A 24,957-nucleotide genomic window follows, 5' to 3' on the forward strand; every position below is an offset into this window, starting at 1 on the left:
TTTCTGGCCTGCCTGATAAAATGAGCTGGTTCGGTTAAGGTTAGGGGTCAGTTATCTGAGATTTTAGACATTTTACCAACTGAGCCAACACAATTTAGCAAGTGACCTGGAACTCCCTTTCTCATCCGACTCCTGACCATAAAAGCCGTGTGACCTATACGCCCACCTGATGACAGGCACGCACACTCGCCTCTTAGCTGTTGGGCTTGAATCGCGGCCCAGTTATAAACTGTCATCCTGGTATTTCACGAGCGGAGTTTTTCCATCAGTGTTTGCGCGTGCCGTCCCTCGGATGGGCGTTCAACTGGGTGTCCCGTCTGCCAGCATTACTCAGTGGACGCTAAAGATTCCACGTTGTTCTTCTTGAAGAGTCGGCGAGCTATCGCTGGCACCCTGAACAAATTACTAATTCCTGCCATTACCTACAGGGGGTACTGCATCAGAGGCACAGCTTTGCCCTCAGTCAATAATGGTACCTCACAGCCTTGTGCTGTATCTGAAAGAAGAACACCTTAACACTCGCGATGTGATGTCGACACACAACATAAACACACCTGGCTATAAGTTACGTCAATGTAGGCAAATTGTATGCGTCAGGCGGAATACCTGATACAGTACTGTACTCCACTTCACAGGTGTGACTTTCCCACTTTTATTTTGCCTCTTGTTTCGTAATTTGATGATGAAGGTATTTCTATTTGCCATCTTTAACTGCAATTGTAACAGGAATGTCCATGGGGTTTAGTTATATCGGTAGTTATCTTTCCATAAGCGAATCCAATGAGACCAAAGGATTCCATGAACAATTTGAGCAGGTGGTTGCATCACCAGTCGGTGCCCTGGCACATTGTGGTGTTCCTTTGTAATTTTACAAGGTGCTACATTGCTGTGCACATAATGACCTGTTCTTTTCAAAAGGATAACAGTAATTCACTTGCACTTCGATTGATTTCGGATAACTTTTGGGTAATCCACGTGCGACGTTAATTTTTTTAAGCGAATCCAGGTACACATCCACGTTTAAACACAGGGTCGAGAGAGAGAGAGAGAGAGAGAGAGAGAGAGAGAGAGAGAGAGAGAGAGAGAGAGAGAGAGAGAGGGACACATTGAAAGAACACCTACAAGCTCAACAACAATCCACAAAAGCGGAAATAATTTGGGGATCCATTGCACAAGGGATGGCACAATATCCTAAATTCCCAACCGTAACCTGTGATGTGCAGGTAGTGATGGCACGGTGAAACTCAAACTGATACCAAATGGATTCACACCAAGGCTCGTCCGCGTCTTGTTACGTGAATAAATGGACGGTGTCTTCCTCCGTCTGTCCCTTTGTCGATTTCCATTCCCGATCGCATCTCTCACCGCATTGTCATCGGTCTTTGTTGGGATGATTAACAATGTGGGAGGTATTGGTGGTAATATAAGCTTATATAATGTGAGTGTTATTGAGAATAGTGTGGTGTTGATGGTGTTGTTGAGAGTGGTGTTGTTTGGAAGATATTGTTGAGATGAGTGTAGTGTGTTGAGGGTGTTGTTGGGGGTAGTGTCGTGCCGTGTTGAGAGTGGTGTTGTGTTGATGGTGTTGTTGAGAGTGGTGTTGTTTGGAGGATGTTGTTGAGAGTTGTGTTGTGTTGTTGGTGTAGTATCGTGTTGAGAGTGGTGATGTGTTGATGGTGTTGTTGAGAGTGGTGTTGTTTGGAGGATGTTGTTGAGAGAAGTGTAGTGTTCTGAGGGTGGTGTTGTGTTGAGGGTGTTGTTGAGAGAAGTGTAGTGTTTTGAGGGTGGTGTTGTGTTGAGGGTGTTGTTGAGAGTGGTGTTGTGTTGAGGGTGTTGTTGAGAGAAATGTAGTGTGTTAATGTGTTCAGGGTGTCGTTGAGATGAGTGTAGTGTGTTGAGGGTGGTGTTGGGGATAGTGTAGTGTCGTGTTGAGAGTGATGTTGTGTTGAGCGTGTTGTTGAGAGAAGTGTAGTGTGTTGAGGGTGGTGTTGGGGATAGTGTAGTGTCGTGTTGAGAGTGATGTTGTGTTGAGGGTGTTGTTGAGAGTGGTGTTGTTTGGAGGATGTTGTTGAGAGAAGTGGTGTGTTGAGGGTGGTGTTGGGGATAGTGTAGTGTCATGTTGAGAGTGATGTTGTGTTGAGGGTGTTCTTGAGAGTGGCGTTGTTTGGAGGATGTTGTTGAGAGAAGTGTAGTGTGTTGAGGGTGGTGTTGGGGATAGTGTTGTGTCGTGTTGCGAGTGATGTTGTGTTGAGGGTGTTGTTGAGAGTGGTGTTGTTTGGAGGATGTTGTTGAGAGAAGTGGTGTGTTGAGGGTGGTGTTGGGGATAGTGTAGTGTCATGTTGAGAGTGATGTTGTGTTGAGGGTATTGTTGAGAGTGGTGTTGTTTGGCGGATGTTGTTGAGAGAAGTGTAGTGTGTTGAGCGTGGTGTTGAGAGGAGTGTAGTGTTGAGTAAAGTGTAATGTTGAGCATGTTCGTGGTTATTAAATCATGGGGTAAAGATGAAAGATGTTTATTTTATTGTAATGCGTAACACCTTGGCTGTTTCACCTGCGCCAAGGTGTTGGCTTGGGGACGCGGAGCCTGTTGTTGGTTGATGAGTTTGGGGTGGGTGAGCGGAAGGGGTACCTGTGTGTAGTGAACGTCTTTAAAAACCCAAAGAGTTATTCATCTTCATCTCTGTGCTAAACATGGCCCGAGACAAGGATGCACAGCGAGCAGGCATCTTGCTGCTGATGGCTATTCTGATTGTGCAAACGCAGGTAAGAACAAGTACTGTCAGAGGTAATCCATCTGTAGCTTACTCTAGATTACTGCTTATAGAATTAGTAATCATCATCATCATCTTTCTCATTGTAGGTTATCTCTTGATGGAGCATGTGTTACTGAAGTAGTCTCTTGGTAAAGGGTATGCTTGGTGGTTTTCCGTTGTCGTCCTCGGGAAGGAATTTGTAATTTGTGAGTGTGCTGGCGACAGCTCACCTCCATTTCCTGAAATAAACCTTCATGAGATCTTTAAAGTCCACTAACGACCTTGTAGTGCTGGCAGAAGATCCTCTGGCCTAACGTCCATCCCTGGATGGTGTACACGTTCACTCCTGCTGGTGTTGCCTGTGAAACACCAGAATGGAAGTTTATAACTTGGTGGACATTCTAACTCGGGCTGGACAGCTCATAGACGAGTGTGTGTCCCTCCAGGCCATCCTGCCAGCACCGAATAACTCCACAGTATGATGAAGAGCCATTTTATACACACCTTGTTAACACCGGCCCCTAATATCTCCACCATGGGTTAGTGATGAGTAGGCGCTCCACATTCTCCCCAGCACGGGACAGTCATTTCCATGGTATGTCAGCTAAGGAAGGGTCAGTGTGCAGGAGACCTCACCTATACTGTCGCAGTGTCACAGGTATACAAAGTGCGTGACATGTTCCAGCTCATATGTGGTCAATCAGGTGTGTTTATGTGGAACCTTCACCTTACCTCTTGCTTTTCCTCTTGATGCAGGGAATCCCACGGCTCACTAATGGAGATGAAGGTAAGACTTGTTTCCTTTGCATTCTCTTCATATGCGTTCTCTGACTTCACTGTTTCAATGCTACCCCAGGGTGCGTCCTCCTTCCCTTCTTTCTCCTCTTTCTCCTCCTCCCTCTCCTCCTCATTGTACTCTTTCATGTGCAGCACAAGGCTGCGAGTAGCATCATTGCCTGAGGCCGTGGCTGTGCTGCTGATGCAGTGCCACGATTACCATGAAGCTGGTAGTTATTTTGCCAACCTCGGAAGGATGACAGGCTGAGTCATCCCATCTGGTGTTAATTCAACGACCCGATCGGAGCTTGAACTCAAGACCCTAAGATCTTAAGCTAGCCACGCAAATCGTTAAGCCAACACCAGGTCTTCCCAGGGTGGGTCCTCACCACACATATTCCTGAAATCTCCTCTACCCCTCTCACCCGTCTCCTCACCACACATATTCCTGAAGTCTCCTCTACCCCTCTCACCCGTCCCCTCACCACACATATTCCTGAAGTCTCCTCTACCCCTCTCACCCGTCTCCTCACCACACATATTCCTGAAGTCTCCTCTACCCCTCTCACCCGTCTCCTCACCACACATATTCCTGAAGTCTCCTCCACCCCTGTCACCCATCCGCTCACCACACATATTCCTGAAGTCTCCTATACCCCTCTCACCCGTCTCCTCACCACACATATTCCTGAAGTCTCATCTACCCCTCTCACCCGTCTCCTCACCACACATATTCCTGAAGTCTCCTCCACCCCTCTCACCCGTCCCCTCACCACACATATTCCTGAAGTTCTTCTACCCCTCTCGCCTGTCTCCTCACCACACATATTCTTGAAGTCTCCTCTGCCCCTCTCACCCGTCCCCTCACCACACATATTCCTGAAGTCTCCTCTGCCCCTCTCACCTGTCCCCTCACCACACTCGATCTCCTCTTTTCTTTCCCATGACATGTTTTGATTTAATTGTGTCTTTCTCACAAAACTAAATTCATCTTTCCTCTGCCATCTCCTTCTGCAGTCCCTTTGTCCCTGTTTCTCTACGTTTAAGGTATATGTGTACGGCTCTCCTGATCTCTGTGAGATCTTTTTTTCTCTGGGCATGACCCTTATGGAACACTGTCACCTCGAGGTGCCAACATCCGTACAATCAGCACAAATTGGCAATTTTCTTGTTCAGATTTTTCGTTGCTTCTCTTATCAATATGATATACGATGAACAATTCAGATTATTGGGAAAATGCATGATTGGGGGATTCCACCCGAGACACTCTCAAACAGTCGGGATTGGGAAACTGATACATCTTGCATACGTGATAGCTGTTCGGGTAGCATCTATGGGAATGGACGACGAACCATCACCCTGGTGCTTTACAGGTACAAGGTGTTACTTGATATAGTCCACCATACTTCTGGAGAAGGCATTGGCATCGATGTCTCATCCGTTAACAGTTGCTTGAAGACCCGTATTGGTCCTTTCATGAAGACTCGTTGGTTTTATTATTATCTGTGCAGGTACTTTCACCAAAACTCTATGTTTGAAAGTATATTTCCAATCGCAGATCTTCCTGGTGTTTGTCACATAAGACAAGAAGGGTTGTCTCTTTCTCATTGACAATGCAGAAGGATCGAAGCATTTTGTGGGGGCATTGGGGGTGGGAATACCTTTTCCTTCAGTAGTTGGGTTGTCTGCCCGTGCAGCGGGAGAGGGGGTTTTGCAATTGTGTGTGTGTGTGTGTGTGTGTGTGTGTGTGTGTGTGTGTGTGTGTGTGTGTGTGTGTGTGTGTGTGTGTGTGTGTGTGTGTGTGTGTGTGTGTGTTGTTATCTCCATTTGCACACTCAAAGTATCCACCTTCGCTCTTTGGTAAGGGATCATCACAGTTCATGGACCAAGCTGTTCAACTTTGTTGTTCTCAGAGTTTTGTTCCGAGGACTCTTTTCAGGATCATCACTGAACCCCGGACTGCCTCCATTTGTACTTCGTTTGTGATAATATTCCCGGGGATGGTTAAAAAAAAATCTCATTGAGGTTCTTCTTTATTATTCCTGTTGCTCCAATTATCACTGGTGGTGAAATTTCGACGCGCTTTAGCTTCCAAGACCTCTTGATCTCATTTTTGAGGTCCTGGCATTTGGTTGTTATCTTGATCTCTGAGTTGTTTAACCCAAAATCGCTGGGTATTGATATCTCAGTTCGTGTTTCCATGAGTTTTCTGGAACTGGAATGTTGAAATTTTTTGCAGATATGCCAGTGAATCACTTTGCATGCGTCTTGGTTGTGTCGTTGTGTGTAAAGTTGTTCTGATAATCGATTTTTTTTACATCCAAAAAGCAGGTGACTAGTACTTTCTGTTTCTGTCTTGCAGAACCTACACTTGTCCGTCTGTCTCAGTCCCACCACCTTTTTAGTGTGTGTGTGTGTGTGTGTGTGTGTGTGTGTGTGTGTGTGTGTGTGTGTGTGTGTGTGTGTGTGTGTGTGTATGTACGTGTGTCCAGCCTCTAACATTTTAACCAATTTTTTTTGGTAAATCACATAAATTCCTTCCAAAAATGTTCTTCTCCAGACCCACACATCAGAATGCTACCATTTTTGTGTTACAACATCAGGCCTGGGCAGAGATGTTAAATTGTGTAAGCCATGCCAATCACATGACCGGAAGTGTGTCAAAATGGCCGACTTAAGTCAATTTTTGTAAAATCGTGTAAATTCCTTCAAAAATCTTCTTCTCCAGACCCACCAGTCAGAATGCTACCAAATTTGGGTTACAACAATCGGCCATGGCCCAGGTAAGGTCCAGTGGTCCTATTTTTAAATCACTTCCTTGGTTATTTATTTACCATTGAGTTTCAGTGTGTCTGTCCAGGCCATAAAATTTTTCCCAACTGAGCTTTTGTCATCAAACTTTCAACAAACCCTTTATTATGAGATTGTGGAGAACACTAATGAATTAAATGTACAATTTTATAAACTCTTGTTTTCGTCATTTTTCAGATGCTTTCTGGTTTACAATTGCGATAAACAAAATAATATGCACCCGCGAAACCTAACGTGAGTGGAAAAGTGAAACGGTTCCCAACTGCACTGATATTTCTGTCCTGTAGTCACGGCAGATATCACGTTGTATGCATCGAGTCACGTGACTGGCTGTATCCTTTTTTTAAAAACATGATTGACAGCAACAGCGCATGACATGAGAGAGAACTGGACTTACGTACCTATCTAAAGAAAAGCTAAAACGGGCTTTCTGAAGTTTTTGGGAAAGAGACTTGAACCGCCGCGGATGAGTCTCAGCAGGATTTTACAACTGCCCCAGGTCAGGCCCGGTGACTGCCACCTACCTCGCCTGCTAACCGCCATATCATCGCAAGTACAGCAAGACCACCTTGAATCTTTGGATGCAGTCAGGACGGGGTTTTCTCAGCACACATACAACTAACTGAACGTGATGTGAGAAGCATAAATGTTCGTTACAGATCTTGGAGAAAAAAACGCATTGGGCCTCATCAACCATTTCTGACTGATTTTACAAAGAGAATATTTTGGAAAAACAGTTGCTCTTTGTCATTTTTCCATCTCAATCCCACAACAAATAGAATACACAATCATGCCAACCCACTCTACAAATGTACAACTACCTCTGACATAGACCTATTCATACAATTGTTATATTGCCACCTATTACAAAAATGTCAAAGGATGTCATGTTGGCAATCAGTAAAAGTATTGTGGTGTCATTCCTTCATTGCCATTTCCTTCCGAACTTGTTTGGTTGCTTTTTGTGGATTCCATCGTGGCATGTTGTTTTTTTTTTTTTTCATTTAAATTTTTTATTTATTCTGACTTGTTAATATTAAGCCTTCTGTCCCCTCCTCTCCCCTGAAATAGAGTAGTCAAACTGCATCTATTATTTGGTGTCGTGTTTGATCTTGACTGTATAATTCATGATTTAGATGCTTTTGTGTTGGTAAAAACTTTGTTTGTTCGTCTCCTTCAAACATAACATGTAAAGTTTGCTGAAAGTTCACTGAAGTTTGCCCAACTTTAGTGCGAGAAGGGGGATTGCACCAAGGACGTGCATTTTCCACTTTATTGTACCACCCTAACCCTCCAACCCATGCTGATGCCTTTCGAACAGTCCTTTCTGGTTTGAAACCCCCCATTGTCCAATGACATTATCAGGCGTGTTGTTGTTCCTATCCGTTGTGATGTCGATGTTCTTTCACAATTCCTTGTAGATTTTGAGTGTGCAACATCTGCTGACGCACGCACATCTCACGCGCATGGCCATACAGACATATACACGAGACGCGACAGAACTATTGGACGAGACAATTACAGCCACTGAGCTTGGGGGAAGTGACGTCACTTCAGGGGGCACTGTGGGTACCAGCACCACGGCCACAACAATGGTGCTGCCTTTCCCACCACACTCAGCGGGGCATTTCCGAAAGAGGAATTTCCTCCTCTCCATGGATGCCAACCTTTGACGATTGTCCGTGGTCACATCCTTTTAAATGGTGAACATCAAGCAAGGAAGCAGCAGGTACCATTTTTTTAAAAAAGTCTTTGGTACGACTCGGTTGGAGTTTAAACCGCCGACCTCCCAGACTCGGAGTGGACCCTCTAATAACCGTTACACCACCGAGTCTGATAAATTAACCCGTGACACCAAATTTCCCCATTAAATGTGAACTGCAAATAAATTAATTGTGTCGATTCTATGGCATCTGCTGCGGCCTTCTGTGGTCATACTCGAGCACATTCGGAGGTATCTAATGGGGAGGACACTGCTCGCTTATGGCCTGGGTGATAAACCTACGTCTGTCTGTTTAAGATAGCCAAGAATTTGTTGTTGTTTTTAGTTGAGTAATGGCATTCCACTTGCATTTGCGAGGTGTCTGTTGTGTTATGGTGAGTGTGAGCTATCTTGGCACCCACTCGAAAACCGCATTTTCGGTACTTTTCATTCAAATGGATACCGAGTAGTTATCAGTAGATGGAACTGGATGAGATTTAATATGCATAATCTTAAGGTGATCCCCTATCCGCTATATGACATCCATTTTGCTCTATATCCTATAGTTTCCATGCTTGGCGACCCATCGCCGCCTACCGGCTTGTTTATTTGTCTGTTTGTCTGTGTACAGGATAACTCAAAAAGTTTTGGATGGATCCGGAGTAAATTTTGTGGACAGGTTCGGTGTGTGATAAGGCCGAACTGATTAGATTTTGGTGAAGATCCGGATCCGCATCCGACTCCTGGAATTTTTAAAGTGATTGTTCACCATTGAGAGAGAGAGGGCCAAAAACGATATATAGCACGACATCTCAAAAAGTTGTGGACGGATTCGGATGAAACTTGGTGGACACGCTGTGTGTGTGGCAAGGACGAATTGCTTCGATTTGGTGAAGATCCGAATCTGGATAGGAGAATTATTTAATTTTTAATTTGATTCTTCACCACTGACAGATTGGGCCAAACACGATATAGAGCATGATATTTCAAAAATGTAATGTGCCCGATATGTTCTCGTGGATCAGGCATTGCGTGGCGGAGGTATGTGTGCTCTACCGAGTGCCCTTCTAGTTCATGACTGTTTCGAACATATAAAAGTGGATTGACGTACCGCGAGTCGTTTTCTACAGTGTCTAAGGTTAAATACAGGAGGTTGCACCGATATCACGTGGTATGACATATATCTATCATGTGGACCTCCTCTTCCTTGAGTCTCAGGCACTACAAAATATAAAAACTTGGTGGTTTCAAAATATGCATGGTTATGTAAATATGTTCTGTCCACGTATTGGAGTAAATTGTGTTTCCTTGTACTCGTGCACCTTGTCTTGCACCTGTTTTGGTGTTAGTGTGTAGGAATGTTAGCTTGTGCACGAGTTAGATCAAACCATCTCATTGACATCTTGTCAGGGATTTTGAAAGACTGACACCTTTACAGACCAAAACTAATACTTGAGTTGTCTATCTGCAGAGTCCAACGATATAGATGTGATCTTCCTGGTGGATGGCTCTTCAGACGTGTCTGAAGATGATTTCCAGTTGCTAAAGCACTTTCTGATTGGTGCTGTTGGCACTCTGGACGTGACTTCAGAAAGTGCTCGTGTGGCCATCGTCCAGATGGGAGGCCCAGCTCAAGTGCAACTTTATCTTAACTGCTCTGAAGACAAGCATCATATATTTTCCACTGTGAAAGCCATGAAGAAACTCCATGGACCCCGGAACTTAGGAACAGCATTTGAACTTACCAGATCACTCGTGATGGTGGCCAGCCACGGATCACGTTTTCAGATGGGGACACCTACGGTAGGGATCTGGTGATTTGGGAATGGTTGTGGAATATAAACCAGACTGCTGGCCTATCGATGATGACCTTGAATGTTAGCCCATGATGGATGATAGACCAGAATGTTATCCTGTGGATGATCAACCAGAATGTTATCCTGTGGATGATAGACCAGAATCCTGTGGATGATAGACCAGAATGTTATCCTGTGGATGATAGACCAGAATGTTATCCTGTGGATGATAGACCACATTGTTATCCTGTGGATGATAGACCAGAATGTTATCCTGTGGATGATAGACCAGAATGTTATCCTGTGGATGATAGACCAGAATGTTATCCGTGGAGTGTTAACCAAGATTCAACTTGTTGTTTAATAAACCAAAATTCCAGGATTTTGTGTGAATTCCAGTGTTATTTGCAAATTCAATTGAAATAGGGTTTTAAAGGGTGCTCTTTGTGTGCCTGCTGTCGCTTCCTCAGGTTGTCGTCTCTCTGGTCACCGGTCCACCGGACGATGACTTCGAAAGATCCGCAACCATTTTGCAGTCACTCGGTGTGCGTCTGGCTGTCCTCTCAGTGAGCGAAAGCAACAGTTTGGTTTCTGCTGCGAGCTCTCCGACTCTCGTCCACAGCTTCAGTTCATTTCAACATCTGCAATCCTTTGTCGAATCTTTCCACAAGTTTTTGTACCAACCAGGTGTGCTGTAGCTTTTATTTTATTTTAATTCAAACCCTGCCCCCCCACCCCCAAACATCCACCATTGCTCTACCATAGCTCCGGGATTTCGTTTGCATTCGCACTTTTTGATCTTGTCTTGATTAAGTTTAGAACACTTGCTAATCTTTGGGAACAGATTATACTAACTTCTTTTGTTTGAAGCAACCACCAACAAACATCTACAAAACCTTATAATCAAACCACTGTTTCCTCCTTGCATCGAGAAACATACTTTGATCATCAGGATCAATCATTTCCATGCATCGTGATGCCACTCCTGGTTTTCACTTTTATTACGACGAAGACTACTGTGTCGGTAAAGACTGCGTTACAAATTTGTTTTTAACACTCTTCTTTTTTTGCATGAGGGTTATCGATGAGCATCATAACTGATGTCACATAGGGAGATAGGCTCCAGTCCCACTGTTGTGTGTGTGTGTGTGTGTGTGTGTGTGTGTGTGTGTGTGTGTGTGTGTGTGTGTGTGTGTGTGTGTGTGTGTGTGTGTGTGTGTGTTTGAAGATAATAAATCCTGCAGAGAGCATGGAATTGCTCAGTGAGAATTAGAGCTTTACTCGTCTCGACTTAACGGTGTCCACTTGGACTTTTGACCTCAATAACAGCAGGAGGGCAAGGTGGAGGAACAGAAGTGTCAAGTGCATGAAAATGTCTGTGATACGCAGCTTTCGGCTAGTCGTGGCACGGTAGAAAGGGATTACATAAGTGCTGCTAATTTTACCGAATTTCTTTAAATCAGTCCAACAAACTTGCGTCATAATTTCGACCATTGCTAATAAAGACCCTTAGAATTTCTAAATAAACAAGCTCAAATGAGCTAAGATCCTCGTCCTCTTAACGATGACGACATAAAAACGAATATGACGTCATTGTGATGTAACAGGTTTGCGATAAATTATCTGTGCTCATGCCCGGCTCGATTCCCGCAAACAAAATTCAAACAGCTTGCCTAGTTTCGGAGATGATGGTATAGGCGATTTCCATTAGCGGTGATATAATGACGTCAACTTTTTTTTTAGGAAGAATTTCCAAAATCGGAGATGGTTACAGCCTGCGTGTGGGCTTTCTGCATATACATGGCAAGTTTCACGAAGATCCGATGAAAACTCTTGGTTGTGAAACAAAAAATTGATATGACGTCATGGTGATTTATCTCTGCTAATGCCCCGTTCGATTCCCGCAAACAGAATTTAAAAAGCTTGCTTAGTTTAGGAGATAATTTTTTAGGCGATTGCCATTAGCGGAGATAATTTGACGTCATAACTTTTTTTCTAGGAGGAATTTTTAAAATCGGAGATGGTTATTGTCTGCGCAGGGTATTTTTACATATATACGCCAAGTTTCAGGAAGTTTCGATGAAAACTGTAGGCTGTGAAACAAAAAAGTCCACAAGAAGAAGATGAAGAGCAACAACGTGAGTAAGACTGAAAGATCCTCCACGAGGATCTAAAATTTTCTGTGCACCAACATTCACTACACATTCTTTGCTCATTGTGGCTCCAAGTTGAAATGGAACGGAACTCGGTAGAGCGCATACATCCGCCAGGCTCAACAGGTTACACTTTGTGTCCCACTGATAGGCAGGATCTGCATCTGTACCTGAACCAGAATCTAATCGGCTTGTTCTTTTTGAGATATCGTGATCACAGACAGACAGACAGACAGACAGACAGACAGACGGGTGAAAACGTAACCTCCATCCACCTTTCTTGGCGAAGGCAATAATACACCACTGTTCTGTTTTGATACCTTTATGAAAAGTCACTGACATCATTTTGAAATGCTTGTCTTCTTATCTATAGACGACAAGGCCGAAATCGTTTTCCTTCTTGATGTTTCTGATCACGAGGACGGTGTGAAAGCCATGCAGACATTCGTTCTACAGATGGCTCATCGATTCAACTTGGGCCCCGTGCGCCTCGGCGTCGTCGTGTTTTGTGAGAAGGCCGAGATTCTGCTCCCTCTGGGTATCTCGCACAGTGTTGAGGATGTGGCACTCAAGCTTGAGGGCCGCTTTTTACCTTGTGAAGGTCTGACCAATACAGGTGCGGCCATCGAGTTCACAGTGAACAGTGTTTTGGCACCTGGGAAGCAGGATGTGGCCCAGGTAAGCCCCTTTCTTCCTGCCAGTGAATGGAAGCAGATTTTCAAATGTATTCCTAAACATGTCATGTCCCCAATGTGAACAAAACAGGAAGGAGAATGTGTGTACATAATAGAAAAGCATTATTACCCTCCACCATTGTGTATATCATGTAAAGAAAATAACTGCCCACCAAGTTCAGTCCGAATCCGTCCATAACGACGGCGGTGAGAGATCGGGCTAAACTGATATATAGCACGACGAAAACACCTTCACTGTTTTAGCGAGATCCTTTCAGAGACATCACAGTCGCCGCACATGTACACAATCACTCATCCATACCATCGCTGCACACACCAGTCCTGCCATGATCCATGTCTTGCCAATATCTGCTTAAGGCCCAGTCACACCTTGACGTTTTAGCCATTGTGTAAAACGCCGGTACACGTCGAATACGTTATGGGTACGTTTTGTATATGTTAAGACCACGCTGAAAAACACTGCCATAAGTGGTAGTACGCTGGCTTTAAACGTTGAACTTTGGGGTTTTCCTCAAATTTTTTCATGCTTGAAATTTTACGACGTATGCCGGCGTATGACTCACACGTTCTTCTACGCTGGCCATAAGTTGTAGGCACGTTACGCGATCGTTGACACACGTTGAAACACGTTACTTGTAAGTTACTCATAAGTCGAAACACGTCGAGGTAATGTTTAGCATACCCGAAACTTATTTCTAACCAATGAATAACGTTTTGTAAGCACGCTACACGAACGTTGTTCACACTTTGCAACACGTTACTTGAAAGTACTACTACTACTACTACCAACATCGACATCACTAAATTCTCTCAAACTACTACTACTACCAACATCGACATCACTAAATTCTCTCAAACTACTACTACTACCAACATCGACATCACTAAATTCTCTTGAACTACTGCTACTACTACTACTACTACCATCCACATCACTAAATTCTCTCGAACTACTACTACTACCAACATCGACGTCACTAAATTCTCTCGAACTACTACTACTGCTGCTAGTAATACTACTACTACTACTACTACTAATAACATCGACATCACTAAATCCTCTCGAACTACTATTACTACTACTACTACTGCTACTGTCACTGCTACTGACATTGACATCTACTCAACATGGAGTCAGGAACACTGACGGGTTCCTCTTGTGAAGCCCATTTGTATATACCAATTCCCCTAAACGCTGCCAAAACGCCATTATACGGTAGCTGTAAGTTAGAAACACGTTCAGTAAGTTCTGTGGTCGTCCGGAAGACGTCAATCAAATTCGTCTGCATACGCCAATGTGCGTTTGAGATACGTTACACATAGGTTCAAAGCACGCTACACATAGGTTCAAAGCACGCTACTCATAGGTTAAAAATTAAGTTTTGGGTATGCTAAACATTACCTCGACGCGTTTCGACTTATGAGTAACTTACAAGTAACGTGTGGCCGACGTGTGTAAACGATTGCGGAGCGTGCCGAGAACTTACGCCAGCGTATGCGGAACTTGTGAGCCATACGTCGAGTACGTCGTAAAATTTTCAGCATGCTTGAAATTTCACGACGTACTAGACGTACCACGTAATATGCCAGCGTACTTCATTGTTTTTCATCGTGCTCCTAACGTATACACAACTTACCCATACCGTATTCGACGTGTTACAGCGTTTTAGACACATTTTTCATAGGTCGGCATACGCTGGCTAAATCGTCAAGGTGTGACTGCGATGGTGACACTTCCAATTTTCAGGCGGTTATGATTTAAATCGGCGAGCGGCAGGTTTTTAACAGAGAACGCCACGAGTTCGTCGGCGATACGTGCAGCGCGCTATGACTAAGTTAAACTATCGTTGGGCATAGTTTGTGAACGCCGACAACAGGCTAAGCATTCGTTGGTATAAGTTATCTTTAACACAACGAAACGTTCTGTGCCCGTTACTAATACGTTATGCATACGACCAAATCTTTAAAAAAAACCTCAAAACTTCAGCGTACGCCAACGTTTTACGTGCGTTTTTATACGTTGCCATTCCTGGCTAAAACGTCAAGATGTGATTGGACCTTTTTCGGTACCTACCTAATTCCATTTTAAACTTATCTACTGAATCTGCTGTCGCTACCTTTCCAAGGAGACAATTTCATTCATTAACTACTCTGTCAGTTTAAAGACCCCCGTCCTAACTCTCCTCTTGTCTACTCAAAGGCTGTGGTCTCCAGTCCTGCAACTATCCATTCTGTTGAAAATCTTTAACATTTGTTTGGGCTCCACCCTTCGTTACAGTAAGCAGCTCCATCAGATCCCCCTTCTTAATCACTTACTTGCTAATGTGTAACATCCTGTCTCCTTCAGTTGCTCCTCATAGCTTAGTTCGATCTTCCTAAGATTTTCCTAGAATCCTAAGATTCTAAACTTAGTCCTGGAATCGATCGAGTCGCTCACCGCTGAACTTTCTCCAGTGACAGCCGGCCTTCCTTACTTGTGGTGACCAAACTGTACACATTATTCCCGATGAGGCCTCACTAAATTCCCACAGTTTTAACATTACATCTTTTGGTTCATCATTTATCCCCTGGAAACAAACTTAAAAGCCAATTAGCTGTACCTCGAGCTGCTTGGCACGATGCTCTCTGCATACACCCTGTATCTCCAACCACCGCCTGGAACACACCAAGACTGCCCCTTACATTTGATAGTCCCTCCTTTCATTGTTTTTACCAATCCTCAGTAAATTTAATTTCTTCCGGTTAAATTCCATCTGCCAATCTTTTTCCCAATCTCAGCAACTATCAATACTTTCCTGAATCTGTTCACCACCCCCTCTGCTATCCACCTTACTTCCAAGCTTTGTGTCTTCTGCAAATTTTGGAAAGCCTACTCTTCACCCCACAATCCAAATCGTTGATGTAAATTATGAATTGTAATGGTCCTCGTACTGATGCCTCAGGGACCCCACTACCTACATCCTCCCACTCACAGCCACTCTTTGCTTCCAATCACTAAGCCAGTTTGCAATCCAATTAGATACCTGACGAGCCGCCTCACAAGCCCTCACCTTGGCGAACAACCTCCGATGTGGAACCTTATCAAATGCTTTCTTAAAGTCGAGATATACGATGTCCATTACCATTATCTCATCCACACAATCAGATACTGCTTCTTAGAACTCTAAAAGATTTGTGAGACAGGAACTACCTTTGGTAAACCCATGCTGACTACCTTTACTTAGTTTGTATTTACTTAAATGATTCCTCACCTGGTCCTTAATTAATATCTCCACCACCTTCCCCACAACCGAAGTCAAACTAACAGGTCTTTCATTTCCCAATTCTTCACTGGATCCTTCATTAAATAATGGTGTTACATTTGTTACCCTCCAATCCTCCGGTACCTGTCCTGACTCCAGTGAGGTATTGAAAATATCCGTTAACATCTCACTTACCTGCTCAGCCACCTCCCTCAATACTCTCAGGTGCATATTATCTCGACCCGGAGCCTTATCTTCTCTTCCATTTCCTTCCTGTTCCTTTACTTTCTCCACTCCAACATTGGATCTTCTGTAAAAGCTCTTCCTCACCTCCTCAATAGATACTCTCAGCTATTGGCAATTCTGACTGTTCTTGTGTGGTTGAATCAAAATACCTGTTTAATAAGCCTGCCCTCTCACCTTCATCACGAACCACTCTCCCGGTGCTATTCCTCAATGAGCCCACACTGGTCCTCACCTCTTCTTTTCCCCTGATATAATTAAATAATGCCTTGCTATTATGTTTAATATTCTTATCCTTGTCCTTCTCATACTCTCTTTTGACTTGCTGAGTTATTTTCATAACTTCCCTCTGTTTACTCCGATAGTGATATAAATCTAACTCCAGTCCTGTCATTTAAACCTAATAAACATGTTCTGCTTCTCCTTTATGGTGTTCCTTATCTCACGACTCAAACTCCCTGACTTTTTTCTGTTTCTAGTTTTCCACCTCATTGGAATGTACTTGCTCTGCACTCTACACATTTGCTCCTTGAAGGTTTCCCATTTCTCTGGTGATGATTGTCCAAATTGTTAGCTTCTCCCAATCTACATCACCCAACTCTCTCCTCAATACCCTCAAGGTTTGCCTTCCTGAAATCCAATAGCCTTACCCTTCTATCCTGAACTCTAACCCTTAACAGAATCTTTGCACATACAATGTTATGGTCACTTGCTCCTAAATGCTGCCCGACCTCCACCTCCTCCACCATATTGGGATCGTTACTTAAAAGGAGGTCGAACACTGACTGCACTCCCCCTCGTGGGCTTATCTACAAACTGGGTTAAAAAGCAATCTTGGAATAAAATGAGGAAATCCTCATCCGTTCTGCCCTTTCCCTGTTCCTGAACCCAATGTATCCCTCGCAAGTTAAAATCCCCCATAATCAATACTCTTCCCTTACCACGTGCCCTTTTTAATTCTTCACGTACTCCTTCCTCCTCTTCCTTCCTCCCCTTCCTTCTTCCTTCCCAGAGCCTTACAAAAGCATCCTATCAGTATCGTACTGTTTTTACAATCTCTAATCTCTACCCATACAGAATCCTCAACATTTATTCCTTCCTTCATGTTACCCCTTTCTCTTAATGCAATGCTGTCCTTTACCCAGATTGTTACTCCTCCTCCTATTCTCTCCTTCCTATCACACCGACACACCTTGTGGCCTTCTAATCCTGTCCTCCAGGTACTCTCCTCCTTAAACCATGTCTCACTTACTGCAATTATGTCATACTCCTTGCTATCTACTTTGGCTTCAAGCTCTTCCACATATAAATATATATATTTTTATCTTGCCAAAACGAAGTTTTTGCAAGATATGTTAGTCACCTTGTATGTTTTTTTGTTTGTTTGTTTGTTTGTCTGTAATCACGTATAAAAAATTCTGCAGAGCACAGTTATCATTGGAAATTTTTGTAACTTCGCATATCAGAGGCCTATAGAGGTCCCTTTCAGCGCATAAAATTTTGAAGGTCAAGGTCAAAGGTCAAGGTCACTTTGTCGCAAATCAGGGGAGTCGACAAAACCCTTATTTTTTTGAGTAATTTTGATCGGATCGTCTTCAAACTTCATGGGAATATAGTTCATGGTCTGGCGCTCAGCTGATTAATTTTTGGTGGCGATTGGCCTTGACCTTCATGGTTAGCGCCTCAGGTCAAACATATTTGACCCCAAGGTCAAATTTTCAAGTTTTAGGAGCCATATTGTGTAGTACCTCAAATTGAACACCTCGATGAGTGCTTTCTAGATATGTCAAGCTTGAGACATTATGACGTCATTTGGTGACGTTATGAGGCAAACACATATTTTTCATGGTTACTCTGTAGAACGATTCTCATCGGAATCTCTCGTAGGCAGATATTCCTCAAGGAGTCACTCCTGGTGGATAGCAGCTCTGTTCACCTCAGTGTGACCTTAAAGAAGTCACATGTGGTCACCTTTTGGCAAGATACGGGTCACCCTGCGGGTGACATTGGTTTATTTATTTTTTAGCTCGCCTGTTCGAAGAACAGAGAGCTATAGCGATACCCCCGGCGTGAAAATGTTAAAGTTTTTGGTTCAAGTTATTTTTTCCTTTCTGATGTTTTTATCTACCACACTTTTTCATACGCCTAATATATATATATATATATATATATATATATATATATATATATATATATATATATATATATATATATGTATCGGGGTGTATTATGTGATACCGGTCGTCTGTCCGTCCGTCCGTCCGTTCCTCCATCCGTTCCTGTCCACACTCTAACTCTCAAAGTTTTCAACTTTCACGTTTCATACTTGGTACCTAGGTACAGACTCTGGAGACAGTGTCGCAACATACGTTCCTCATCTAAAGTGGTTGCCATGGCAACCAGGAAGCTGTTTTCCCTCCGTTCCTGTCCGCACTCTAACTCCCAAAGTTTTCAACTTTCACGTTTAATATTTGGTATATAGGTACAGACTGTGGAGACGGTGCATCGCGACATAAGTTCGTCATCTAAAGTGGTTGCCATGGCAACCAGGATGCTGTTTTCTATCCGTTCCTGTCCGCACTCTAACTCCCAAAGTTTTCAACTTTCACGTTTCATATTTGGTACATAGGTACAGACTGTGGAGATGGTGTGTCCTGACATACGTTCGTCATCTAAAGTGGTTGCCATAGCAACCAGGATGCTGTTTTCCATGTCGTAGCACAATTCTATATATACCTTCTTGTTCAGATGTATATTGTGCTCACTTGCACTCTTGTTACTGATTACAATATACAAACACATATATTGCTTTAAAATTATTTGGATCAGACTTCACTGCAATGCTTTATAAAAAATATTAATTATTAGACGAGTCTTTTAAAAACGATAAATGTATAAACAGGCGAGCATTGGGTGGCTTTGACACCAACTCTGGTTTTTAAACTCCTGGCATTGGTAGAGATTTCTGGCCCAGTCATACTGTAGCTTCAATCTTGTAACCTTCTCATCCTCCATTTTCTCTCCTCAATAATCATGCCTCATTTACTACAACTATTTATTAGTCCTCACTGTCTACTATAGCTTCAAACTCATCAGTAGCAATTTCTTCCCTTTTAGCCTCTTTCTTCAATTCCCATTACAAGCTACAAATCCTTCAAAGCAACACATCACCGTATCAATGATCCTTCCTGCAGAATGAAAAATTGATATATTATATTCTGTAACAGTTTCATCCCTGACCGAAGCCGTTTCCATGGCCTCATTCCTACAAATCTCTGCCCCACCCTCACGACAGCCTGTCGGTGCCTTACCTTCACCACCGCTTTGCTCTTACCCCACCCTCACTACTCACTACACCATCACAAATACCTGCATTCACCACACCCTAACCACTGCCTGCACTCATCACATCCTCAACACTGCCTCCACTCACCCTACTTCACCATTGCCAGTCTCCTCTTCAGACTTCATCAACAAACGTAACCAACTTTTATCTACAAATTGTTCGTACTTCATTGCCTCCTGCAAGGTAGTTATCCTTTCATTAAACCGATCAACAACAATCCTCAGGATTGGCATTTCTACAGCAAACACGCCAGTTTTTACCTCCACTATCCCCGACAATGGCACATTCACACATTTATCACGCTGCTTATAATATTCCTTTATTCTCGTTGTTCCCCCGATTGACTCGCTCTCACTTGATTCATTTCTGAACCACCTTTTCAATTTCCTACCTTGTACCTGCAATGCCCTCTGATGAATTCAATCTCAGGCAAATAAAATAGCTCTCAACAAACTGATGCTATGACTAGGCAATAAACCCTGCACTTCTAAACTCGTACAATTATCCATGAATCCATGACTAAAGAATAATGATGAGAGCATCCACCCTGAGTCTGGTAGGCCAGTTGTTTGAACTCTGGCCGAGTCATACCAAAGACTTTAAAAATGGTACTTGCTGCTTCTTTGCTTGACACTCAGCATTTTAAAACATGGAGCACAAACAAACAACCTTTAAGTTGACAATATCAGCACAGACTTTGATGGGCCTCCTGGCGTCCTTCCGCATTGAAGTTTTGTGGAGGATTTTAGAATTCACTGCACATTCCGTGCTCATTGTGGGTCCAAGTTGAAATGAAAATTGAGGATTTTAGAAATCTCACCCAAGTTGTTGACCTTTTGCCTATGTTTACCTTTTTAACCTCAAAAACAATGAGCTTCTTCCTTATGGCAAACTCTACCATGTGGTGGTTTCGTGAAGATGGGTTTAAAATTGTGACCTGTAGGTGACAGATGGACAAACAGACAGAAAAAATCACAAAATCGACTGACCAATATACTCGGAAAATTTTCGACTTTGCAAGTAATAAACAGACAGAGAGGGGTGAAAACATAATGTCCTTCACCTTCGGTGGTGGAGGTAATGAGGTACCACTGGTCAACGAGCGGATTATGAGACTGAGGATTCGTCACTCTTCGGGTGCCATTTCTCTGGTCTCTGGAAATGCTCCAACTGAGGCAAGTGATCTCACCATGAAGGACGCATTCTATGCCATGCTCGAGTTTGTGGTTGATCGGTGCCCCAGGTGATAGACTCTTCTCGTCTTGGGGGATTTCAATGCATCGATTGGCACTGATAGGGATGGTGATGAGGCAAGTGTTGGTCCCCATGAGTCTGGAACTGTGAACCGAAATAGCACTAAGTTCCTTGACTTTGCAAGAAGTTATGGACTTAGGGTGGCTGGTTCATGGTTTCAGTGCCCACAGGCTCATCGCTGGACTTTGTGCTCCAGCACTGATGGTGTGGCAAAGGAGATTGACCATGTGCTCAATGATGGTCACTGGAGGATGATCCAGAACTGCAGGGTCTACCTGAGTGCTCAGTTCCTCAATATAGACCACAGGCTTGTTATAGCAACTCTTAAATTGCAGCTTAAATCCAGGAGAATGGTACCATCTCAGCATCGGCTCGATGTTGGCAAGCTCAAGGATGAGAGGGTATCTAAGGAGTTTGTGAACAAGCTGAGTGGGGATTTGGGGGGCGGGGATTGGGTTTATTGGGGAATCCTGAAGAGTTGTGGAGTGCCTTTCAGACTACCATCCTTGATGTTGCCAGCGGATTTCTTGGAACCCACCGTCAGGTGGAGAAGAACTTTGTCTCCCAAGGTACACTGGGTACTATTGGCCAGAATCAGGGCCAGGCTTGATGGCAGAGCTGAGCTGTTCAGGGAGTTAAGGTGGAAAAGTGTGCATGGACGAGGAGGCTTATATATTAGGAATCTGTGAAGTGGTAGAGCATCACCTGTGGTCAAGTGATTCTCGTCCTGCTTACAGGGGAATTTGTGCATTATGTTCCTCCAAGCCCGTTCCGCAGAGCACTGCAGTTAGGGTGGTGGGCTCTTGACAGAGGAGTCCTAAGTGAAGGCCTGCTGGACCAGTTACTTTGAGCGGCTTACCAGGCTGACCCACAAGGTGTTGAGTTGGATGTCAGGTGTGTAACTTTCCCTATTGCTGACCTTCCAATCAACTGTGAACCACCTTTGATTGTGGAAACACAGGCTGTAGTGAATCGGTTAAAATGGGGTAAAGTTCCTGGGATCTGTGGCGTCCATGCTGAACTTATCAATGTTGGAAATGCTGTACTCATGTTGCATGCAGTTCTGTGCTCTGCCTGCAACACAGGCGCCATCCCAGCTGACTGGAAAATGGGCCTTGCTCTCACTCTCAGCAAAGAGAAGGGTGATCGCCAGGACTGCAACATCTACCGCGAGGCGCAGCTGTTATCAGTGCCGGGCAAGGCCTTTTCTCAGATAATTCTTGAGAGGGTTCGCCACCATCTGTTTGAACACCAGCACCCAGAGCTGTCAGGCCTTATTTCCAGCTGTTACTGGAGTTCATCATGGGTGTGTCCTGGCCCCCACACTTTTCAGTGCGTGTTTGCACTGAATTCTGGGGAAGATGTCGGAGTGATCAGGCTGCGGTGCATCGTTTGGGAGTGGAAAGATCTCTGGCCTTGATTTTGAAGATGATCCAGTCGTCTTTGCAGAGACTCTGGATATCCTTATAGGTGCCCTCGAGGTGCTGAATGAGGAGTCGGTGCCCCTGGGATTACGGTTTTCCTGGGTCAAAACTAAGATCCAGGCTTTCAGTGACATCTTGGATGCTGCTATCTTGTCTGCACCTGTTTGTGGTGAGGATGTTGAGGTCACTCTACGGAGAGATGCACTGATCTTGGCAGTGATATTCGTGTGTCTGCTCCAGCGCATGTTTCCATACCTGACTTGACCCGAATCAATACCAGGTGCTGTGGAGATGTTAGCCCAATCCATTTGAGTGAGGGTAGTTTGAAGTCCCTGTCAGTTTGGCTTTGCAAACAGCAATATTTTGCATCATTGAGGTTGCTCCCTTGCAATAGCCATCGAGATATGGGCTTTGACAAGGAAGTGAACAGAAGAACAAGGGGGCAGAAAAGCGACAGGAGCGATTGGGAGGAAATTTCATCATCAGGTCCAAGAGCCAGGGGGAGGACATACCAGTTGTAATAATCCAGTTTGGGTCATACCCAAAGAGTTGGAGAAAGCCTTTGCTGCATTGTCTTGACTGGTTGTTTGAGAGCCCATACCCAGCCAGCTGAGATGGTGGCAGTTGAAATTGCAATAAACAAGAAAAAAAGAGTTGGGATGAATAGTTGATCGACATTCGAGGAAATAGACCTACAGTGTATATCTTGTGCTCACTTTGGAAAAAAAGAAACTTATTTTACCGCAGAATGTGTTTATATTGGTTCACGAGCGCCAGCCAGAGTGACCACTATATTCGTTATGTCTGTGTGTCTGTCTGTCTGTTGGGTGGTCGCTGGACTCCCGTTTTTCTCAGGTTTTCCGTCTGTCTGTACTCTGTATGTCTGTCTGTTTGTATGTAATGGACAGGTCTGGAGGCCAGAGGAGTCAACCGATTTTGATGAAACTTGACTGGTAGGTTCATACCAGGATCTAGTTGTATGCTTCTGAGCACCGTTACCATGGACGCCACCGTTGCTTAGCAACGGGACTTTGAATTTTTTGAAAAAATCCGAAAAATATTTATATATATATATATTTTTTCGAAAATCAAAAATTGGCTTGTGCGCTTTTATGCGCACTATAATCAACCTCTTTGTCAAAAAATTTCAGCCCGATCCTTCAAAAATTGTATGACGAGTATGCAATTATATAGTGACCACCCATGTCGCCTACCCGCTTGTTAGGTCATCGATCCAATCGAAAAAAAGAAATTTTTTTGAAAATTTTTTTTGAAATTTGTTCTACCCTTATTATCAGTATTTAAAATGGCGATTTCAGTTAATACAATGGCGATTTCGATGAAACTTGGTTGGTAGGTTCATACCATGACCTAGTTGTGTGCAAATGAGAACCCTTGTTATGGACGCCACCGTTGCCGAGCAACGGGACTTTGAAATTTTAGAAAAATCATAAAAAAATTATTTTTTCGAAAGTCTAAAATCGGGCCACGACCCACTCAGTACATTCAGTGGGCAGTGGGCAGTACATTCAGCCATATCGTCAAAAATTTCCAGCCAGATCCTATGAAAACTGTCGGAGAAGATAGACTTTGAATGAACCCTGGTCGAAAACAATAAAAAAACAAACTTCGTTATATTTCAGAGACTCTGAGTCAGATATACATGAAACTGGTATGGTAGGTTCATGGTATGTCCTAGTTATGTGTGAGAAAGAACCGTTGCTGTGGACCCCTCTGTTGCCTAGCAACGGCCGAAAAACCTCCAAATGTGGGGGTATTTTAACGAAAAAACAATCTGCAGCATTAACCCTTGAAGCTATAATCATGAATTTTCTTGTGCTTAATCCTCAGGTCATTCCCCATCGAACGGGCCCATCACGTCAGGTTATATTGGGTAGTCGACTACCCATGTCCGCCTACCGGCTTGTCTGTCTGTGTGTCTGTCTGTCCAGAGCATAACTCCGTGGACTTTGATCCGATCTTGATGAAACTTGGTTATGTGTTCGATATCAATGTCCAGTTGTGTTTTCCTGGATGAGGGCGTGCTACGCCTATTATGGGCGGAGCCACGCCCCAAAAATAGCCATTTTAGGGGGTAGTCGGATTAAAAATCTATCTTCTCCTCGGGAATTGACTGAATGGAATGGGTTCTTCAGTATTTGAATAGCAAAATGAATTATCTAAAACTTGTCATTGTCCAATTTTTCATTTTTGTCCCTAGATCAAGGTCACAAGGTCACAAACTTAGAAAATTGCGAATTTTGACATGAAAATCATACGACCGCTCAAACTTTGAGAGTGAGGATGACAATATTTTTTATGCATAATCTTGAGGTCATTCCCCACCTAAAGTCTTGAAACCATTTTGCTCCATCTCGAACACCTTGCCCGTGGCGCCCCCTTCAAGTTTGTTTTTACGCTGATTTCATCAAAGTATGGATAATCCGAGGAGTGCGAAATGCCATATAGCCTATATGACATTATATTGTTCCTGGAATGTTCCAGAGGAAGTTTTGCACCGAAGGTCATAATCCTTGACCTTTGACCTTTAAAGGCCACAAAGGTCAAATTTTCAAAGTTGTGGGAATCGAACCGGGTTTTCCACCTTCTTTGACGAACTAACTCCAATAAGCTATAGCACGTATCCTGTTTCCTTATTTTAATGTCCACAACATTGTTTTGTGACCTTTAAAGGTTATACAAAGGTCAAATTTTGAAAGTTGTTGAACGAAACCGGGTTTTTGACATTTTGCAGCTGTTGCTT

At 43.6% G+C, this 24,957-nt stretch overlaps 1 protein-coding gene across 3 annotated transcripts in view; it reads left to right on the forward strand.

Moving 5' to 3' along the window:
* The first annotated feature begins 2,635 nt into the window (after positions 1 to 2,635).
* Positions 2,636 to 24,957, forward strand: part of LOC147008973 (collagen alpha-3(VI) chain-like) — a 63,257-nt gene continuing 40,935 nt past the window's right edge. For 2 of the 3 annotated variants that reach the window (XM_085863768.1, XM_085863770.1), the window contains exons 1-5: positions 2,637 to 2,760; positions 3,507 to 3,537; positions 9,512 to 9,843; positions 10,307 to 10,523; positions 12,363 to 12,667. In XM_085863768.1, coding sequence (XP_085719894.1) covers positions 2,689 to 2,760; positions 3,507 to 3,537; positions 9,512 to 9,843; positions 10,307 to 10,523; positions 12,363 to 12,667 — 957 coding nt within the window. In that variant the 5' untranslated portion in view covers positions 2,637 to 2,688. Of the gene's footprint in view, positions 2,761 to 3,506; positions 3,538 to 9,511; positions 9,844 to 10,306; positions 10,524 to 12,362; positions 12,668 to 24,957 lie in introns of all 3 variants that reach the window. The other variant, XM_085863769.1, reaches the window with a different exon arrangement.

The sequence above is a fragment of the Eptatretus burgeri genome, chromosome 18 (assembly GCF_056783735.1).
Source record: "Eptatretus burgeri isolate ZD-2024b chromosome 18, Ebu_testis_v1, whole genome shotgun sequence".
Taxonomy (NCBI): domain Eukaryota; kingdom Metazoa; phylum Chordata; class Myxini; order Myxiniformes; family Myxinidae; genus Eptatretus; species Eptatretus burgeri.